This window comes from Sycon ciliatum, chromosome 3, assembly GCF_964019385.1.
Source record: "Sycon ciliatum chromosome 3, ocSycCili1.1, whole genome shotgun sequence".
Taxonomy (NCBI): Eukaryota; Metazoa; Porifera; class Calcarea; order Leucosolenida; family Sycettidae; genus Sycon; species Sycon ciliatum.
This window is the reverse complement of record NC_088645.1, coordinates 3,246,428-3,268,798: the sequence shown is the minus strand read 5'-3', so window position 1 is coordinate 3,268,798 and position 22,371 is coordinate 3,246,428. Positions and strand designations below refer to the sequence as shown.

Here is a 22,371-nt window from a genome sequence, read left to right as displayed (position 1 = left end):
GAGGGTGCTGGATTAGAGAGGGACGACTGTACCTAGTAACAGTTACTTACTTTTTGAAGATCCAGGTAACCATGGTAACAACGCCGAACCAACGAAACTAATGTGAGCCAGCATGGAACGGGGGAGGTGCGCACATGTACACATTCCAGAACTTACCCGGTTACCGTCCACGGCACAATGTTACAAGAAAACATTTTTCATCGAAGCAAGAGTCCATGTCTTTGTCGAAGAGTAACGCTGGACTTTCACCGGACATTGACCATTGTGTAAGACCAGCAAACTACCAGCCGACGCTGATGGCTGACTCGCCGCGATGCCGTTCTTGGGATTGGGAGGAAGCTGGGCTTTCCCCAGATGAGCTTTTGGCGGAGTCCTCTGATGATAGTGACGTCGTCGAGTTGGAAACTACACATCCTGCCGCGATAGCGAGGAAGCGGTCTTTTCAGAAAACAGCTATTACCAAGTCTAAACATGTTTCCAAAAGGACGCGAGTAGCTCATGGACAGAGCACTGAAGTTGCCATTAGTGCCGAAACACGGGTGCGGGAGTTCCCAGATGAGCCGTTCAAAAGCGACTGTGGCAAGTTAGTGTGCCTGGCATGCCATACAACATTGTCAGAGAAGAAGAATAATAATCATGTCCCATATTGCTACCGCGAGACACAAACAAGGAAAATCCCGTTTGGAGAGGGAAACTCAGAGGCAAAAGCTGGTCAAGGAGTCCTTCTTGGCGTATCCCCTTTGTGCCGCCTCAATATGACTATGTGTTTGTACCTCGCGTACATGTTTACCTGATATTGTATTATGTGTTTATCATAGCATGGGTGCAATATAATAGTGTTTTTCTTAGCCCAATACCGCAAGGTTCAGGTGTTTATATTCCATCCGGCGGAGCATTATCAGCATTATTTGGAGCATTATATGGCCTTTTGTGGAGCATTACTGAGAGCATTATATCCCATATTACCGAAAATTATCCGCCAACACCTGGGGGGGGGGGGGGGGCAACAAGTATTAGTTAGTTGGTGAAGCCTGTACCCGGTGTACACAATGCTGTAAAAAGTGGGTTTTTTGAACTTTACTTCCTGTTTTGCCTTTCGTGGACCCATAAGTAGAAGATTGCGTATTCATTTCTCAGCTTGGGTTCATATCTGAACATGTATCATGGCTATGCTTCACTGAAAAAAGAGCACTTTTTGCCTGTTTTCACTGAAAAAAGAGCACTTTTTCAGCATAATATTTTGAGGGACGCGAAAAGCACTAAGTGCGAATTAAAAGAGCACCATAGCCATGATACATGTTCAGATATGAAACCAAGCTGAGAAATGAATACGCACTCTTCCATTTATAGTCCATCAGCCAAGAACTCAGAAGTCGTCAAATTCAAGCACCCTGTTGCACTTAGAAATCGAATACTTGATTTTGGCCTCAATGGGGAGTTTAGGTACCCTGTACACCGAATCCGCAAATAAAAAGGGTACACGACTTGCACGCTCTGCAGGGAAAGCCGACAAAGTGACCATTTTTGGCATTTCATCGACAGCCATTGTTGTGACCTAAACCCAATCTCCAATCAGCGCCATGCGCGTTTCAGGAATGAACTTTCAGATTTTTGTGAATTACGGGAAAAATCTTGCAAATCGAGAAGATTTGCAGTGTAAACCATTGCAGTTTCCGTATTACACGTGTGCCTGGATTCAAATTACAATAAAATTGTTGTTCGCCTACTTGTAGAGTGTTGTTCCATTACACATCTCTTTCACTGTTCTATGTAATTGAGCATCCGAATACATACCTTCAGGAAGATTACAATGAGCTAGTATTGAACATCATCCACCTTCGGGTTTCCGAAGTATGCACCCCGAGTCATGTCAAGCAGGTTTGAAGCGTAGTTTTTACTGTTTGGCAAAAGTGATCTACGCTTCCACCCCGAATGGAATCACCCCGGGAAGGTCCTGATCCCTGGAAAAATAAGGAACGTGAAGAGCTAAAAGTAAGGAATCTGCGGCGATGGATGTTGTACATCGAGTGAATGCCCTGCAGTTCTCTTCTCCATTACGACCAACTAGCAAACGCCATGGCTCTGGATGCTGACAGCAAACAGTTGAAATACAGGCAAGGCTGCTTTGAGCTTGTTGTAACCAGGTCACGAGTAGTACAGTTACAGTTGTACTACTATCTATCACACTCGAGATCATCCAAAGAATAAAGTGATTGAATTCAAAATCAAAAAAATTGTTGGGGATCGTCTGAAGCATATTCAAGCGAGGTACAGTCGGGCTTGATGACTGATCAAAGCCCTCGGGCTGGTCCCTTGGGCTTTGATCAGCCATCAATCCCTCTATACCTCGCTTGATTATCTACTTGATACCATTGTAGTTGCAAACAAGTAACTACAACAATCGCAGTACAATAGTCATGTAGTTTTTCTGAAAATGGTGAGCATCTTCATCTTCTTCCCGGTGCGCATAGGCCTCGGCGGGTAATGCTAGCATTGTAACTGGCATTACGAGCATCGTTTTGAGAACTAGCAATGCTCCAGCATTGTACCCGGATTTGGAGCCAAAACAAGCATTAGCGCCCAAAACTTAGAAAAGTGTCATTTTCTCACTTCATGAGTGTGCATTACTGAATAAAACAGGAGCTCTACAATGTAACGTACACACTGTACTTTGTACCAGCGGCTTTTGGCAGTTTTGCTTAAGTTAGCCTGCGACTTCGCAACATGCGTCTCTTGTTGCGAATCTTAGTGGCAGCTGCTAGGTATAGACGTACCACGTTGATGCCATCATGGGAAACGGAAAGAAACCTTGTCTTTCCTATTCACAGAGTCATGCAGTGCTGGCTTGCTTGCACTATGAGTACATCAAATGGAAAAGTGTTGGAAGTCTCTGATTCTTCGGAGGAAGAGAGTGAGGAAGATAAGGAAGACGAGAACGAGGCAGAGGTGGAGGATGAGCCCGGTGAGGCATGCGCACAACTGCCCAAAGCCAAAGGAGCAAGCGTATCGAGGGTTAGTAACATTCCTACTATTGTGACAGTGTGTTCACTGGGTGCCAGTCTTATGCCGCATTGTGTTGCTCATGGATTGCTGCAATGAATCACCAAGTCTTGGTGTCTGGACTGATTACCTATACTCATGCACTAGTTGCCCACTGTGCTGATTGACTCATTCCACGAAGTGATACGTTGACTTTTATTGTACTTTTTCATACCACACAATATACTAAATTTCCAAAATAGCATTCCGTATGCACCCTCAAAGTACTTTGAAGACTGTCGACGTAGGGTTCTGATTTACTGTTATTCACTGCTAGTTCATGATAGTAACTTAAGTTCCACATCATTTTGAAATAGCATCACCATATAATCTACTTTCAAAGTACTAGGTACTTCCAATAGCAGTATTCCGTGCAGTGTGACTTACATTATGACACAATGCCATATGAGTGGTTCACATTGCCTTTTCAACTAGCATTACAAGTCCAAATTAGCATTCTAATGAGCATCATATGACCGATTAACTAGCAATGCTAAAAGCATTTTGAGCTGAAATACCTAGCATTACCCGCCGAGGCCTAGGTGCGCATGTACACATATTATTTGAATCTGTACGTGCTCCAAGCCAACTCACCTCTGCTCAAATCGACGGCGATTTATTGCGCGATTTTAGGTCGATCGCCACGGAAAACCACACCACACGTTGACAAAACTCCACGTTTTTCACTGAGGACGCATTGGATGTCCTAATAAAACGGATGGAAAACCTCGTAATGGCTGACGAAGAAGAAGAAATTTGTCGAACTTCCAAGGCACACTGCAAAAGGAGTGCAAGAGTTTCGCCAGGGAAAGTAGGCAGGTCGGATTCAGTGATGCTTTTGCTGTCGATTGATGTCAGTTCCAGGTGTTCGATTTGTAAGTGCAACAGGGGACTCACTTTGGCACCACTGGCTGACGGACTGTTATGGGTCCACGAAAGGCAAAATAGGAAGTAAAGTTCAAAAACCCACTTTTTGCAGCATTGTGTACAAGCTTCACCAAGTTGTTGCCCTCCAACAAAGCGGAGTGCCAAGGCCCATCGAGCACTCGGAAACTGTGAATGTGATCGCATGCATGGGCAAACAGAATTTAGCACTTTTTCAGCTAAAAATGCTCCAAAAGTGCGATATTCACCAAAAACGCAATAAAGGGCGAAAGAAACGGGCTTTACCAAAAAGGGCCAAAAAGGGTGAAATAAAGGGCGAGCACCTCTGTGCTTGTTGCCAAGCCACATGCCTACGACGACGTTGTGCGCCTTTTTGCTGAAATATATATATATATATATATTTTTTCCCTATCATTAACAAATCCAACTCGTAAAATATATATATTATATATATATGGCCCAATATCTGAGAAAATCGACCTTCGGGGCTGTTTTGGTGAAATTGATTTTTTTGTTGCAAATTGATGTCTAGCCTTTGTAGAGTATTGTCACTTCGTTTCACGGCCATCAGACCAATATTGACCATGTAGAAATGCATTTTACAGTCAGGAGTCATGTTAATGAATTGTTCTTTTTTTTTACAATTTTGAAAGATCAGTGTGTTTGGAGCCACCAAAAATTGTTTCCGTGTGATATCAATAGCCAACTAATATAGTAAAGTGTTTTGACTGTTCAGGTACATGTACTTCATTTCCAGCATTCCGTGACTTTATTGAGGTTGTGTAGTTTCAACAGCAGCAATAGCAGCATTAGAAGGAGAGGTGATTTATCTGTTCTCCTGGTGATGGACATGCTTGACAGGATAGTCTGCAACAGATTTTGACGGAACACCATGATACATGTAACAGCATTCACATACTTATTGTGAAGGAGTCAAACAGAGCAAATGCGTCCAGATTCGCCTTGTCACACTTTGTGGAGACTGACCATTTCCAAACATCAGTAACACAGCCTGACAAGCGTTTCACACCACCAACTCAAAAGTAACAGAATGTTACTAGTACTCGAGATTGCCCAGCCTCACGTGCTCCGTGATGGTCTGATTCGCCATTATTGGCTCGAGTATCGAGCTTGCCATCCAAAACATTTTAGGATCATCGTCGCAAAGAAAACTCGCATCATTTCGTGCTGTTTTAGCAGGTCTGGCGTGACACTCAGGAAACAGTTCTGCCACCCGCGCAAGGGCGGCCAGCGACCTTGCAAGCGGCGTACCCTCAGGAATCCAACTGGTTGTCCTTGCCTGGAGCTGTAGCAGCTATCTCTGAGGCAGACTGTGGTTGGCCTTGATCATACTCATCCAGGCCAAGTCCTCATCATCGTCGCCCCCGACAGGTAAGTGCCGCGTGTCACTTGCGATCGATTCGACTGACATGCGCTCTCAGAACTAGAAGCGCTGTCGCCGCTTGACAGGATATCCACAAAGAACGATGCATCACCGTCCATGGGATCGCGGCTGCTGTGCTCCGTGAGCCCAATAACCAACTGACACAAGAATCGCCTTCCATTTCCTTCCGCCATTGTCGTCTCTGCACTTTGCTTCGACAGATTCGATTTTTTTGCGAACAAATTTGTTTTTAGTGTTTTCTCAAAAAAACCGCGTAGCCCCGAAGGTCGAAAGTCTCAGATATCGGGCCATATTATAATTATAATTATGTGGACAAAAACAAACAGCTACTAAGCAGGGGCTGCACTGGGCAGAAGTGATGGTGAGGTACCAGGGGCTCCACCGACCAAATGGCTCGGCTTCAATGCCACAAGCACTCACCAGGAAAAATAAACAGAAATGTAAAGCGAAGCTAGATCTAGCTATGGGGAAGTAGAATGGGTAAAAGTACCGGTTGGTGTTTAGAAAAAATAAAGCAAGATGATATGAGATTGTAAATTATCAGTGTTTGGACTGATGTACCAACATGTAAATTCAATTAACCAAAACTGACGCAACTGACGCAACTGACGCAACCGCGGGAAGTTTGAGCGTCAGACGCTTGCCAAAGTCACTAAATCAACGTCAACTACAAGTTTGTCTCGATCTGACCAGCCGTTCAAGAGTTATGGCCGAAAATGTGCCCTTGCAAGGAAAGATGTTTTTGTTGCACGCTGTCATTTCTTGGCAGCACTGTATTTGAATGTGAGCAGACCGTGCGCAACTTGTCGTATCATGGGAACAAAGGCGCGAAAGTGTGCAGAATTTTGCTCCAAGTCCAAAAAAGTCCAAAAAATCACTTTTTTAGCCACGTATTGGGCTGCACGGCGGCGGGCGAAGCCCGCCACCATGCAGCAGGTGTTTTGCAAACACCCTCGTGACGTTGCAGATATGTGGCTTGATTATTGTAGTTGACGTTGATTTAGTGACTTTGGCAAGTTTCAGTCGTTTCAAGAAGTCAGGTAGGATTCAGTACTAGGCAGTAGTGGAACGTGAGTGGTAGTCTTTGCCGATTTTTGAGGGTATCCTGGATTTGGTGTGCGGCGCTGTGGAAATGGTTTGCTGTGGAGGTCCCAGCACAGGATGTTGTATCAAAGGTACGACCTCGTAGTACGTGCTGAACCTAAAAAAATTCAAAAATTGACTTGGGTCTATGGGAGTCTTTGAGAAAACGCAATAAAGGGCGAAAGAAACGGGCTTTTCCAAAATGGGCCAAAAACGGCAAAAAAAAGGGTGAGCACCTTTGGGAAAGGGCTAATTGAGAGACACCAAAGTTACGGTCAATTGAATGCCATATGAAATTTTTGGGTGATATGCCACCTTAAAGTTTCATGCTTTCACTATCATCAGGCAAGGTTGCCTGATGATAACTTTATAAAGGCGATAAATAGTATAATTGAAGCGGACATTACGAAATGATCAATGTGAATACATGTACATGTATGTGAGCCAGCGTACGCGTGCGAAATCGTCTAGAAATCGTACCCGTACCCACCCAGGCCAGGCTGCCGGGTGCACTAGTAGTAGTAGTACGGATGAGCCCCGTAGCGTGGGTGACACAGGCGGTGACCCAGAGGCGCAGAGTGACGAAGACATGCAGCACGATGGACAGCACAGCACGAGCGTGGAACTTGAGGAGTACGGCGAGGAGTTCCAGCCTCTGGACGTCATTTCTGACGATAGTTGGCAGCTAGTGTCATCAGAGCCACCCAGACCCAAGAAATCTGTTCTGTATGTCGGTAACCTGAGTGAGTCATGCACTGACGACGACATCAAAGCTTTCACCCTGAAAAGGTCAGGCACAGCCGGGACTCCAGCTACTGTCCATAACTGCAGCATCCACAAGGCTGAAAATGGCAAAATATCTGCAAGGATCACTGTGGATGCCACTGCCATCGCACTCATAACCTCACCAAACTTCTGGCCAAGGCCACTCTATGCCAGACCGTGGAAGTTTAAGCAACGTTCAGTTGAGCCTGATCGTGACGACTTGCCTCGCAGCCTGGGAGTCAACACGGAGCAGTCCGGCTTGGCAGAATGACTACTGCAAGTCTCCGGCTGCTAGTCACAAACGCCTTTGGGCTGCTGTCCAAACTCGGCGAGTTCCAAAACTATCTGAGTTCAACTAAGCCTGATATAGCGATCGTCACAGAAACGAAATTCACGCCGGACAAGGTTCCACTCGCCATGTCAACTATTCCTGGCTATGCAGCACCTATTCGCCAAGACCGAACTGCTTCAGGCGGGGGCGTAGCTGTCTGGGTGAAGTCCAACCTGCATGCTCGGCACCTTGACACCATTGACTGTAAAGGTTTTGAGGTAGTATGGCTCTTAGTAGATTCATGCTCCCATGGCAAGGTTGTAGTCTGTGCTGTGTATCGTTCCGGTTCAAGTAGCCCATCAGATTGCTCCGTCATCGACTACCTAGACAGCTCATTACCTGCAGCACAGCAACTCGGTGACCATGTAGTCATTGCAGGGGACTTTAATGTCCACAATTCCGCCTGGCTCAAAAGTAGTAAAACAACATTAGCTGGTCTTGCACTGGAGGATCTAGCATCTGCTTATTGCCTCACGCAGCATATCACGGATCCCACTAGAGGTGATGCCATTCTAGACCTTGTCCTTTCAGACTTGCCTGGACATGTGAGCACTTCTATCTGTAAGCCCCTTGGACGCTCTGACCATGCGGTCATCATCGCAGACTTCTTGACAGTTTCTCCCTCAGAGGAGGAGAGCTCTACTAGAACAGTATGGCGCTACAACAAAGCCGATTGGTCGAGACTGAGGGCACACTTCAGATCCGTAGATTGGCTGCAAGTCACTGCTCCCCATACCGACTGCAACAAGGTCTGGGATGTCATCTCAGAGACAATTCTAGTGGGGATGCACCGATTTATCCCGTGCAAGCAATACACTACAACACCCTCTGACCCTCCATGGTGGAACCCAGAGTGTCTGGACGCAGTAGTCCTCAAGGAACAGGCCTGGCGGCGCTGGAGGAGATTTCCATCTTCTGAGCCTCTGAAGCAGACATTTTTACAATCAGTCAACCATGCCTCAACTGTGATGGACACGGCCCGCCTAGCTTGGGAACGGCGTGTCCAGGCTAAGCTCTGTGCGGGTAATCTGCGTGACAAACAGTGGTGGTCGGAGATGAAATCAGTCGCTGGTGTTAAGCGCTCCTCTGATATCCCAACCCTGATTGATGCACATGGGCAGGAATGCGCAACCAACCTGGCAAAGGCAAACTGCTTTGGATCATTCTTTTCCAAGAAATGCAGTCTTGCCTCCGACATATCAGTGGACAGCCTGCCTGCTGCCTCTGGCGACAGTAAAACTCCATCAGTCACAAGGATCCATTTCCGGGCTGACACAGTACGACGACATCTGGCAAGACTCGACTCCTCCAAAGCCACTGGACCGGACAATATCCCAGCTAGGGTACTCAAGGAATGCGCAACTGAGCTTGCAGGGCCCCTAGCACGCCTCTTCTCCCTGTCTTTCAGTACTGGCCACCAACCACAGGCATGGAAGGTTGCCCGAGTAGTTCCAGTATACAAAAAGTCCTCCAAATCCGCTGAACAGAATTACCGACCAGTCTCGCTGCTTTCTATATGTTCCAAAGTAATGGAGTCCATCATCAACCGCCAGTTAATGAACTTTCTGGAGGGACAAAACCTCCTATCACCAAGGCAATTTGGCTTTCGCCGAGGCCTAGGTCCATCCGATCTACTTACGGGACTACACCACAAGTGGTCGGCCACATCTGGCCTTGGTGGATCTGTGGAGGTGCTTGCTGTCGACATCGCCGGGGCTTTTGACAAAGTCTCCCACACAGGTGTACTGCACAAGTTGCGGAACATCGGTGTAAAGGGCCCCCTCCTGGACTGGCTTAGAGACTACTTAACAGGTCGTTCGCTGGAAGTGGTCATCGCCGGCAAGAGCTCCGATCGCTATCCGATCTCTGCAGGAGTACCACAAGGCAGCATCCTTGGACTGTCCCTGTTCCTAGTATATGTAACGTCAATACACGCGATGATGCCATACACCAAGCTGACAGTCTTCAAGCTTCCGTTAATGCGTTACATGCATGGGGGACAAAATGGCATGTTAAGTTTGAACAATCCAAGTCGCAGCTCCTACGAATCTCCTGCCATCGACAGCAGCCTTGGCCTGTCCCCGCAATAAACTTTGGAGGGGAGGTCATCCCACAACAGCCACACCTCAAGCTCCTCGGAGTTATGGTTGACTCCAAGCTATCCTTTTCCGCCCATCTCCGGTCAGTTGCTGCCAGGGCAAACTCACGTCTTGGCCTCCTACGTAGAGCTGCTCGTGTTCTGGACTGCCGTGGCATGCTGGCCGTGTATCACGGCTTCGTCCGGCCCCTGCTCGAGTACGCTCCCCTTGTCTGGATGGGAGCTGCTCCCACTAACCTTGAACACCTTAACAGAGTGCAGAGGCGTGCCCTCCACATCCTGGGACCCAACATCTTGCTACAGAGCCTAGAGGCCCGACGGACAGTGGCAGCACTGACTTTCGTCTACAAACTGCTAGGCCAACCAGGTCCTCCTCTGCCGAGATCCATGGTCCCCCTCTCGTCGTCCACCATGCCGCACCTGTAACCCGGAGACAATGCCAACAGTCTGCTTCACACCCCTTCCAACTGGAAAATGTTCTCCCTCCAGGCGCTCCTAACTACCTAAGACGCGCCTTTCCATACAACATCATCAACACCTGGAACGCGCTGCCATCCTCCCTCTTCACCAAACCACCATCTCCTAAGGGCCTACAATCCTTCAAAGCGAACGTCCACTACCATCTTCGCCGAAGCCAGTGGCTTTGGGCCACAGACTCCCTCTAACAGTTCAGAACTATTTCCATCCTGAAGCTCCCCCCCCCCCCAAGCATTGCATGATGTTCACTGCATCTGAACTGCCTTTGAATCTATTTTTCTCTCTTCTTGTTCTCCCTCCACCCCCACCCCCACCCCCCCCCCCTCTCTCTCTCTCTCTCTCTCACTCTCACTCTCTCTCTCTCTCTCTCTCTCTCTCTCTCTTTCTCCACCTCTCTCTCTCTCTCTCTCTCTCTCTCTCTCTCTCTCTCTCTCTCTCTCTCTCTCTCTCTCTCTCTCTCTCTCTCTCTCTCTCTCTCTCTCTCTCTCTCTCTCTCTCTCTCTCTCTCTCTCTCTCTCTCTCTCTCTCTCTCTCTCTCTCTCTCTCTCTCTCTCTCTCTCTCTCTCTCTCTCTCTCTCTCTCTCTCTCTCTCTCTCTCTCTCTCTCTCTCTCTCTCTCTCTCTCTCTCTCTCTCTCTCTCTCTCTTTCTCCTCATCCATTCTACCTCACCTTCTCTTGTCTTTATAGCACTAAATCACCCCCTTCTTTTAGGCTATGGTGCGCAAGCTCACGTTAACGCCGAGACCATAGGTCGGTGTTGTGGGCTTGCCTCACCAGCACAGGCTTGCTTTGCAGCCCCTACTCTCCCTGCTGTTTTGTCATTGTACACACTGTTGTCTTCTACCCTTCTGACGAGTAGGTTGTGTAATTAGTAAAAAAAAAAAAAAAAAAAAAAATGTATGTAACAAAAGAGAGAGATTGGAAGATTTGTTACAACTCTGAGTTTCACGTATTACTACCATCATCAGGCAACTGGCACTGGCACCGCTCTGCATAGAGTAGGGGTGAAAGGGGTGATCCGGGTAACCCGGGTACCCGTCTGTTTAGCTGCTGATCCGTTAGCAAACGAGTACCCGATAGTCGTGTAGGATTGTAGGGTACAGTATTATAAGCTTGCTTGTACAGTTGTACAGTTCAGTGCACAGTTTGAGTGTGTTTTTCCTCGTTCAATCCTGCTACATATCACGGTATCCATTGTAGCTACGACTATTTTGACTGTTTGCATGTAGCGCAGTGGTTGTGCACGCTGTGCTTGTCGCGGTGTAGTGTACTTGCATGACTTCGCATATCCTCCTGGCGTGAAATCCGGAAGGCTACTGTAGCTAAATTGTTGCCCGAAAATCTCTCTCCTATCAGAATGCCTGCAAAAGACATGTTGCGCTTACGATCCCAAGCAAATGCAATGTTTTTGGAAAAAGTATGGCGGATAAAGGGTACCCGATAACCCGCCCGTTAAGCCAGATACCCGTTTGTTACCTTAAAGGGTAACCGTTTCACCCCTAGCATAGAGTTGATGCGTTCCACAGACAGCAACTGCGGAAAGTTATTGGCATACGGTACTAGGCACCAGCGGATTATGCCGGCATAATTATTGGCATAATTTGGTGGTTGAAAATTTGGAGCATAATTTGGCATCCTCTCGGAGGTAGGAGCATAACTACATGATTATACCACAGTTCTAGTATGTAGGCTATACAATTGTGTACAATGCACCTGATCAGTGCAGGTGGTCTGCATGGTAAAGGGTTCGGAGGTCATGCAGATAGTGTTTTCAATGAAAAGCAGGGTAGAAATCATGGCAATACAGTCACGGTATTGTATGCTCGAACTCGTCTTCTTCAAAGTTCTTTCTCACACTGACACAGTACATGTAGCAAAAGACGTGAGTGAATCAGCCTTCATCAGGTATCCCGGGGCGGACGAGATAGTGGCGGGTAGTCCGCAAAACTCCGTGTACATGTACATTACATTTGTACATTATGAATGTTACGAAGTCATGACCTCTGGTAGTCTGGATTTTAGCAGCCATGATATGAATGCAGGCTATGGATATTGCTCGAAATTGACGTATAGTTTATGTTCGGTCATGATGGAAGGAGAAGTGGAGCTACGGGAGAGATGAGCTGATTATTCGCAAGGTAAGGGTGACATCGGTTGGACGAGTATGATGATTATGAAGACCATGAGATGAACATGATAATTTTCAAAGGTAACTCAAACTAATTCGGCAATGAAATAATATTTTTAATGAAGTACAAAATAAATCAAGTGATGAATAGAAGAAGTAATGTTTTCTCTTTTCCATGTTGATCTCTAGCATGCATGGACACCTTGCAGCTTGGTATGGGGATACTCATGTATTTTGTTGTACTTATGGCCACTTGCAACTTGCAATTATGAAAAAGGCACAATTTTCCTAACTTTGAGGCTCCATAAGTACAACAAAGTGAATATATATCCCGGGTGCCAAAGCATAATATGAGGATTTTACGAGCATAATGCGAGAATCCATGAAAGCATAATTCCATGATTTCGCAAGCATAATCCGCAGGAGCCTATAAGGTACCCAGCTAAGATCAAGAATAACACCCTGTACAAGAGGACAAACTCAACACAACTTGGTATCTCGATCCTGGGAGCCCGCTGGCTTCTGTTTGGGCACGTGCTGCGGCTGGACCAGAGTGTACCAGCGAACCTGTCAATTTGCTCCTACTTCAAGCCATCCACTGAGGCTACCTGGAGGGGCAGGCCGCGCACAACTCTGCTGGTCGTGCTCAGACACGATCTCGAGCTGGTTGGGAGGACTCTCAAGACCTGGGCAGATCTTGAGGAGCTGAGGAGCATTGGCCAGAATCGTGCGGCGTGGAGCTACCTTGTTATAGGTTTGGATCCCGCGCACGGAGTCAGACAGAATGGGCACGAAAATGTGAACAAATTGTAAATGCATTTTTTGGCTCCTGGGTGGCTCGCACACCGTGGCACTATGCCGGAAATTTGAGTTTTTCCGGCCTGTAAAGTCTGTCAGTGAGGCGCAAGAACTTTTAAATCATGTTCAGAGGGCCAGCATAGCTGCAGGAGTGTGTGGTCAAAATTTCAATCAAATCCATTGAGAGTAGCCCTTTCCCAAAGATGCTCTTTTAATTCGCACTTAGTGCTTTTCGCGTCCCTCAAAATATGCTGAAAAAGTGCTCTTTTTTCAATGAAAACAGGCAAAAAGTGCTCTTTTTCAGCAAAGCATAGCCATGATACATGTTCAGATATGAAACCAAGCTAAGGAATGAATACGCACTCTTCCATTTATGGGTCAACGAAAGGCAAAACAGGAAGTAAATTTCAAAAACCCACTTTTTACAGCATTGTGTACAAGCTTCACTAACTTGTTGCCCCCCCAAAAAAGCGGCCAAGGCCCATCGAGCACTCGGAAACTGTGATCGCATGCATGACCAAACAGATTTTAGCACTTTTTCAGCAAAAAAAAGCTGTAAAAGGGCGATATTCACCAAAAACGCAAGAAGGGGCGAAAGAAACGGGCCTTTCCAAAAAGGGCCAAAAAGGGCGAAAAAAGGGTGAGCACCTTTGGGAAAGGGCTAATTGAGAGACACCAAAGTTACGGTCAATTGAATGCCATGTGAAATTTTTGGGTGATATGCCACCTTAAAGTTTCAGGCTTTCACTATCATCAGGCAAGGTTGCCTGATGATAACTTTATAAAGGCGATAAATAGTATAATTGAAGCGGACATTACGAAATGATCAATGAGAATACATGTACATGTATGTAAGAAAAGAGAGAGATTGGAAGATTTGTTACAACTCTGAGTTTCACCTATTACTACCATCATCAGACAACTGGCACTGGCACCGCTATGCATAGAGTTGATGCGTTCCACAGACGGTGTTATGAACTGCTATATTAGGTGCCTTATGACTCTTGTGTCACACTGTATGTTGCTATGCATGCTGTGTACACGCTCACCCATATGCGTGCGCCTCTGCTTTATGTGTACACCTCTCATGCTGTGCATGTGTCTAGCCACGTGCGTAGCTGCACTCTTTTCTCAGATTGCATGCCCGTCTTTCTGTACTTCAGTAGTTGAGTCGATCCTTTAGTTCAGTGTGCTTCAGTCTGGTTCTAATAACTTACTTCTATGTCTCTTCCAATTCTCTTGTAAATAATTCATTCCCTAATCCGAAGTGTTGCGCTAGTGCTGGCTGGTCGAACGTGGGTTCCACTACAACTGGTGCCGAAACCCGGGACGTGTGTGTTGTATTGACGAGTGCAAACCCTGCCACGCCAGCGAGATGTCGCTCAAGTTTGACAACTTCCTCCAGCCGTTCCGTGGGAACGGGGACGATTTCGGACGTTTTTGGGATACGTTTCTGGTGCTTGCAAACATACAAGGTTGGGACACGGACGACAAGAATTTGAAGAATTTTCCGTTGTTCCTGACGGATGACGCGTTTCTTGTATTTTCACGGATGCCGGCAAGCGATCAGAAAGACAAAGATAAAGTCTTGGCGAAAATGGGACTGTCGTTCACTCTGACGAAGGCGCAGGCGTACGCCAGATTCACCTCACGGACGATGCGCGTGGATGAGTCCCCCGACGCCTACGTTGCCGATTTGCAGCAACTGAGTACTATGGCGGGGCACAAGGCTGATGACGACAAGGACCCGATGATCATAGAGCAGCTGATCAAGGGACTGCCGGTAGAGTTTGCCCGAGAGCTAAGACTTACGATGGCGGGCAAAGAGTTGAGTGTGACGGGTTGCCTGGACGTGGTACGGGCGTTGAAGGCTGCGACCTCGGACCACTTGACACGAGTGCGTGGCGATGTTGTTGTGGCAGCTGCCACCACGGATTAGCAGGCGTGTTTAAACTGTGGCGGAGTTGGCCACATGGCGCGGCAGTACCCGAAAGCGAAGAAATCTGGTCGCAAGAGTGGTGCTGGTAAAGGAACGCGCGGCGAGCGTACTGGCCCTCGAACCTGTTACTTCTGTGACAAGCCAGGTCACATGAAGAGTGACTGTCCGGAGCGTAAAGCCTGGCAAGAGCGGAAATCGTCTGGAGCAGCAACGGCTGCAGACAGTGGCTCCCTGGCGAGGGGTGCGTGTTTGTGCACTGTAGCCGAGGCTACTAGAGCTTCACTGCCCAGAATCTACGTTGACGTGCGAGGCGTGGTAGGCAGCGAATGGGCACGTGCTAGAGCAGCAGTGGACACTTGTGCAAGTTACACAATGGTTACGGTCGAGTTCCTCAAACTTCACAAGATTCCGTTCACTGCTCAGCCACGTGTGTCTGTTGTATCCGTGGATAGTAGCAAGGTGAAGATCAGAGGAGCAGTTGATCTGGAACTGCAGCGCCAAGGGGATGGTGAACCGGTTAGTCTGCCAAGAGTGCGTGTGAATGCCTGCGTTGTCGACTCATTGACGGCTGTGGCAGCAGACCTCCTCCTCGGTGCTGACATTATAGCTGGTGTTGGTGGCGTTCGACTCAGTTATGGCGAGGACGGCGAGGTCAATGGCGTGTGCTTTGGTCCTCAGCCTAGAGATACCGGTGCAGCCGCTACTGCTGCAGCTGACGTTGAGAGCACACTCCGTCATGTGGACGTCACAGAGGACGATAGTGGTGTGACCCTGAAGGCCGAAGACGGAGAGCTCCGGTGGGACAACGACAAGCAGCATTGGACGTTGCACTGGCAGTGGCGTGATGGGCAAGCTCCTACATCTCCGATCGGCTCAGGGATCGGACAGTACGCGAGGCACAACCTGTCAGACAAGCAAGAGTCGCAGTTCTGTGACGAGATGGACGCCTGGGTCGAGAATGGCTACCTGATCGAGTACGACGAGGCTACGCACGGTCCTCCGGCGGCCATCATTCCACTGCTCGCCAAGGACCAAGCCCACAAGGAGTCGACCCCAGTTCGTCCTTGTCTTGATTACCGTGGCTTGAATGCGGTGATTAAGTCGAACCCAGGCACTGATGCCCCAGCACGCGGTGAGAAGATCCGCAAGTGGTGACAGGTTGCAGACAGCCAGTTTGAACTTGTCGACATACGTAAGGCGTACTTGCAGGTACGAGTCGACCCATCCCTCTTGCGCTACCAAGTCGTGGTGTGGCGTGGGAAGCTGTACGCCATGTCACGGATGGGTTTTGGTCTATCGATTGCACCAAAATTCATGGACATCATTGTTCGGTGGGTGACGCGACGATGGCCTGATATTGACAACTATGTTGATGACGTCCTCACGCCAGCGGAGAAGCGCAAGGCCGTCGCTGCAGAGCTAGCACGGTATGGCTTGCCGACAAAGCCACCAGAGCATCTACCCGAGGCGCGAGTGCTTGGCCTGAAGCTATCGACGACTGCTGATGGTACCATCATGTGGGCTCGCCGCGATGGAGTCGACCTCAGCTTCCGCCAACCGCTGACGAAGCGTGGTGTATTCCAATGGACGGGCCGGCTCACAAGCCACTATCCAGTGTGCGCATGGCTTCGCCCAGCCTGCTCAATGTTGAAGCCGCTATCAAGTGCAGTGGACAGATGGGACACGCCGGTTCCACCTAGCGTTCTTCAGTGTGCTGACGAAGTTGCTGAGCAGCTGTCCGCGCAAGACCCCGTCCGTGGTGTGTGGCATGCATCAGCCAAGTCGAATGGGGATTGGGCTGTGTTTTGCGATGCCTCGGATCTGGCAGTCGGTGTGGTCCTCCAGCTGAACGGCCAAGTCATCGAAGACGGTACATGGCTGCGGGACACAGCCGATAAGAAGCACATCAATGTGGCGGAGCTAGATGCTGCGGTGCGTGGACTGTCGCTTGCAGCGCAATGGCACCTGCAGACGGTACGACTCGTCACCGACTCAAAGACAGTGTACGGCTGGCTGAAGCAGGTCCTCGGCAATGTGCGCCGAGTGAAAGTCGGTGGGCTGCACAAGATACTGGTTGAGCGGCGACTGGAAGTGATTGCTGACCTCGTCCAAACGGTCGGCCTCAAGGTCCGAGTGGAGTGGGTGCCGACTGACCGGAACCCGGCCGATGAGCTCACCCGTGTCCCGAGGCGGTGGCCCAAGGGTACAGCCGAACCGAGTGATGTTTGTTCTGTTTCTGTTGTAACGCACAAGCATGCTATCAGGCCCGTTACTCTCAGTGAGATAATGGATGCGCAGCAAGCCGATACCGAGATATCACAGCTGCTGGATGAGCTGAAGTCGGGAACCCCCCTGTCGTCGAAGCTGTACAGACCGGTCCGTGATCAGCTGTTGGACCATGACGGTGTGCTGATGCGTTCAGTAAAGCTGCCACTCGACAGTGTCGTGCAAGTGCCAGTCATACCACCTGAGCTTGAAGACCAAGTACTGAAAGCATCTCACAAGACCTCTGGCCATGCCACCTGGACGACAATGCATGACTCACTGCGCAAGCGCTGCTATATGCCGCTGATGGCCGAGAAATGTCAGAGTGTTGTCCAAGCGTGTGTGCCTTGCTCTGCAGCTAACCCGGCACGGGGACCGACTGTTGAGCCAAGGCGTCCAGACGTACCAGGACGACCATGGGAGGTCATACAGATCGACACGTTGGAGCTTGGCCAGAGTGGAGCGCACCACTGCTGCCTGGTATGCGTCGACATGTTCACCAAGTGGGCGGAGGTACAGCCACTTCGTCGACACGATGCAGCGAGCGTAGCAGCCGCACTGATCAAGATCTGCTGCCGGTGGGGCCCGCCGTCTGTCATTCGCATGGACAACGGCACTGAGTTCTGGAACGCGGTCGTAGCAGCCCTCCTGGAACAGTTTGGTGTGGTGGTGAAAACGGGTGCAGTTCGACATCCTCAATCACAAGGTGGGGTTGAATGGCTCAACCGTACGATCATCGGTCTCCTGCGTAAGGCGCTCGAGGAAACCAGTGACTGGACGTCTGAGCTGGAGTTGGTTCTGTTCTACTACAATGGACGTCGCCATGCTACAACCGGAATATCGCCAAGGCTGGCCATCACGGGCTGGGAAGGGCGCGATCTAGTAATTGATCACGACCCGACAGCATACAGCGCCAGTGAATGGGTAGACCGACTCGCCGGACGCGCTGCTCGAATTCGAGACCTTGTTGAGTCGCTACTGTCCTCGAATGACTCTGTGTCAGGCGGTCCAACAGAGTCACCATACCGTGTCGATGATCCGGTGGTGCTACGTCGCCCAGAGCGGAGTCAGAAGCTCATGACGCCATAATTATGAGAGTGGCTGGACGGTGCTGAAGATAGTCTTGCCATCGACCCTGGTGATCCAGCATGCTGACGGCAGAGAGAAGGTCGTGAACGTTGATATGGTGAAGCCTGGACACGCCCAGCAGGTAGATGGAACACTAGATGATGGTAACCATGATGCTGCCGAAGATCGCCCAGAGCCAGCTGCCTGTGATAATGTGGTGAGCATCGAGTTTGCGGCTGACATGCCGACTCAGCGCTACGATCTCCGAGGCCCTGGTAATCGACGACAGCCAGCTAGATACAGTGGATGATCAATGGCACCTAGGGGAGTGGTGTTATGAACTGCTATATTAGGTGCCTTATGACTCTTGTGTCACACTGTATGTTGCTATGCATGCTGTGTACACGCTCACCCATATGCGTGCGCCTCTGCTTTATGTGTACACCTCTCATGCTGTGCATGTGTCTAGCCACGTGCGTAGCTGCACTCTTTTCTCAGATTGCATGCCCGTCTTTCTGTACTTCAGTAGTTGAGTCGATCCTTTAGTTCAGTGTGCTTCAGTCTGGTTCTAATAACTTACTTCTATGTCTCTTCCAATTCTCTTGTAAATAATTCATTCCCTAATCCGAAGTGTTGCGTTAGTGCTGGCTGGTCGACGTGGGTTCCACTACAACAGCAACTGCGGAAGGTTATTGGCATACGATACCCAGCTAAGATCAAGAATAACACCCTGTACAAGAGGACAAACTCAACACCACTATGTCTTGGTATCTCGATCCTGGGAGCCCGCTGGCGTCTGTTTGGGCGCGTGCCGCGGCTGGACCAGAGTGCACCGGCGAACCTGTCAATGCGCTCCTACTTCAAACCTTTCGACTGAGGCTACCTGGAGGGGCAGGCCGCGCACAACTCTGCTGGTCGTGCTCAGACACGATCTCGAGCTGGTTGGGAGGACCCTCAAGATCTTGGCAGATCTTGAGGAGCTGAGGAGCATCGCCCAGAATCGTGGGGCGTGGAGCTACCTCAGCGGCCGTATCCTGGAGAGATATGTTACTGCTCACAGATGAACCCTGGTGATGATCAGCAAATTCAAATTCAACTCGGTCGAGCTGCTCGTTCGCTTGTTTTAATTGTATTCTATTTTCGCATATGTTTTATATCGCCAACAATATCCTGTTTGGCTGTTGTCGCTTCGGCTTATGCGAAAGCTATACATGTAATGCTGTGTATATCTACATTGCATTGATGCCAACGCGGAGAAGCTTTTAATAATCAGGCAACTGATGGATCCAAAACAGGCAGCCAGAACATGAGGGGGAGCAAGGTGGGAAATTTTGAGGGGTATCATAGGCGACGCGTATCATAGCGGAAGAGTCAGGTGCAAGCGTGAAGTTGCCAAGTCTTCAGACTTCGGGCTATGCAGCAGCAGCTCCGGCGCGAATGATACAGAATAGAGCTTGGGACTAAACTTAAATGCCAAATCCACACATGCCCCCACACACATACACCATTACACACACATACACCCACACTCTCTCCCTTCTCTCACACACACATAAACATACACTCGCACGCGCATACACGCACACACCCACATACACACATTATCTAAATCTCTCTCTCTCTCTCTCTCACACACACACACACACACACACACACACACACACACACACACACACACACACACACACACACACACACGCACACACACACACGCACACACACACATGCATTCTCTAAATCTCACACACCATGTACCCACACACACATTCATTCTCCAAATCTCACACTCACATTCTCTCTCTCTCTCTCTCACACACACACACCTGGTCCTGGTAAACACTGCCATTACGGTCACGTGTCCCCTTACGGGGCCGACAATATAGAACGACGAGCGGGACCATGTTCGAGAGAGCCATCTCCAGCAGCTATGGATCTGGCTTATCATCGGAAACGATTCCTCTCACTGCTGCCGCTAGAACTGGTCCATCACTCTCCACAACAGAGCGAACATTTCATGAGCCAACGCTCAGAGTCGTTCCAAGTTGTCGTCTTCGTGCGGTAGTTTGCTCCACTCGCGGGCTTGCAAAGCCTCGCGAAGGACTCCGAGGTGGGGGCGACGAGGAGAGTGTCGGCATCGTAACTATCCGACCAAGTCTCCTGTCGGTGAATACCCCACCTCAGGCACTGTTGGCCTGGACGGCTGGGGACACCCCAGGCCGTCCACAACGGCGAGAACAAGCACGGACGGAGGCCAGAAACAAGAGCCCGGAAAAGTACAACCGTCCTCCACCAGAGCAGAGAACACACACATTGTCAAGATGTTCAACTATTTGAAAGATTTTCTTATCGTCGGAAACGATTCCTCTCACGGCGGCCGCTCGAACTGGTCCATCACTCTCCACAACAGAGCAAACATTCCATGAGCCAATGCTCAGAGTCGTTCCAAGTTGTCGTCTTCGTGCGGTAGTTTGCTCCACTCGCGGGCTTGCAAGGCCTCGCGAAGGACTCTGAGGTGGGGGCGACGAGGAGAGTGTCGGCATCGTAACTATCCGACCAAGTCTCCTGTCGGTGAATACCCCACCTCAGGCACTGTTGGCCTGGACGGCAGGGGACACCCCAGGCCGTCCACAACGGCGAGAACAAGCACGGACGGAGGCCAGAAACAAGAGCCCGAAAAAGTACAACCGTCTTGCTACGCCATCCGCATCGCACACACACACACACACACACACGCGCGGGGGCGCGGGCGCGCGCGTGTACGCCCACAATACTCATCCGTTCATTCTCACACCTAAGACACACATACTTGCACCCGCACTTATCCAATCACCGACACACACTCTCTTTCTCACGCATGCACACAAACACACACACGCACGCGCGCACTCATTCACACACACCATGCGCGTGCACCGCGTGGTTTTCTTGGAGCCCTGAAACCACCTTTTTGCATCCGCTATGAAGTGCATTCTGCAAACACCCAAATATTTCGTAACTCAGCTTTCCCTGAACAGAATTGAGTAATCGAAAGATCTATTCGCATTAGAAAGTTCTCAGCTGTCGGCTCCCACAAATCCGAAGTCGATCCGAGGGTGAAAAGTGGAGTTACGGCACTCGACAGGTATTTTACGTCCCATTGCAAATTTTCACTTCCGCACTTGGGTGACAATCATATTATTTGCCATAAATATTTTCCTGTATTGCACGACAGTCCAGACATGCATAGACATGTTTGACGTCAGGCACAGGTCTTTAGCGGTCAGCTACAAATGAAAGGAGCGCTCTACGTTGAATACTACAAAAATACCATGGGTCTTAGCAAATTGTCTCAATTTCCGGTTGCGCGTGTCTTCCCAGGGCGTGCCACTGCAGGCTCAGACAGTGACATGGATTGACCTGCTTCTTTGACTCACTTACTAGCAAGAGTGTCAGACTCAGAATAATCTGAATCTTCCTTCACTAATTCGAATTACTTGTATAACGTCGGCTAGCCTCTTTATTCATTTATCCTGTGTAAGGAAAATGCCTTTGTACCATATTTGTTTTGATGGCTCAGTGGGACTGGCAGCCATAACTTTTAAAGCTTTCTTTCAGTGTGTGATACTGCTGAATTTGCAGGTACATTATTGCAAAATGGTGGTTGAAATGTTTTGGAAACCACCTTTTTTGACCCGGTGCACGCGCCTGCACTCGCACACACACACGCACACACACACACACACACACACAACACACACACACAAAATAGGCAGCGGGACTACCAGCTAGATTCACGCGACCTTGCGGAAAAAGTTACGGCGGTAGAACTTGTTTTCATGACGGCACTTGGACACAAGCTCTGACCTCTTCTTGAGGGAGCGGGTCTTGTCGGCCCAGGCAATCTCTAGCTTCTCGGCTAGACACAGGTTGCAGCGCTTCGAGATGTTAGAGTATGGTGCGGCTCTCCTCACAACGAACCACCTGATACTGTAAGGTTTGTTTTCATCCTTCAATCTCCAGATGTGTCTACACAGTCTCGTTGCGGTCTCATGCTTCTGTTGGCGAAAGGTATGTTGATGACCATTGAATGGTGTCTTGAATGTCCCTTCCG

At 49.2% G+C, this 22,371-nt stretch overlaps 1 protein-coding gene across 1 annotated transcript; it reads left to right on the top strand.

Moving 5' to 3' along the window:
- Positions 1-16,220: 16,220 nt before the first annotated feature.
- LOC135812398 (uncharacterized) lies at positions 16,221-18,302 on the top strand. The gene has a single exon (XM_065325771.1). It carries the CDS (start codon positions 16,221-16,223, stop codon positions 18,300-18,302), a length of 2,082 nt encoding a protein of 693 aa, XP_065181843.1.
- The last annotated feature ends 4,069 nt before the right edge of the window (positions 18,303-22,371 follow it).

Bases quoted from the DNA above. Each gene is read 5' to 3' on its own strand.
- LOC135812398 (XM_065325771.1), top strand. From the start codon at position 16,221: ATGTCACGGATGGGTTTTGGTCTATCGATTGCACCAAAATTCATGGAC.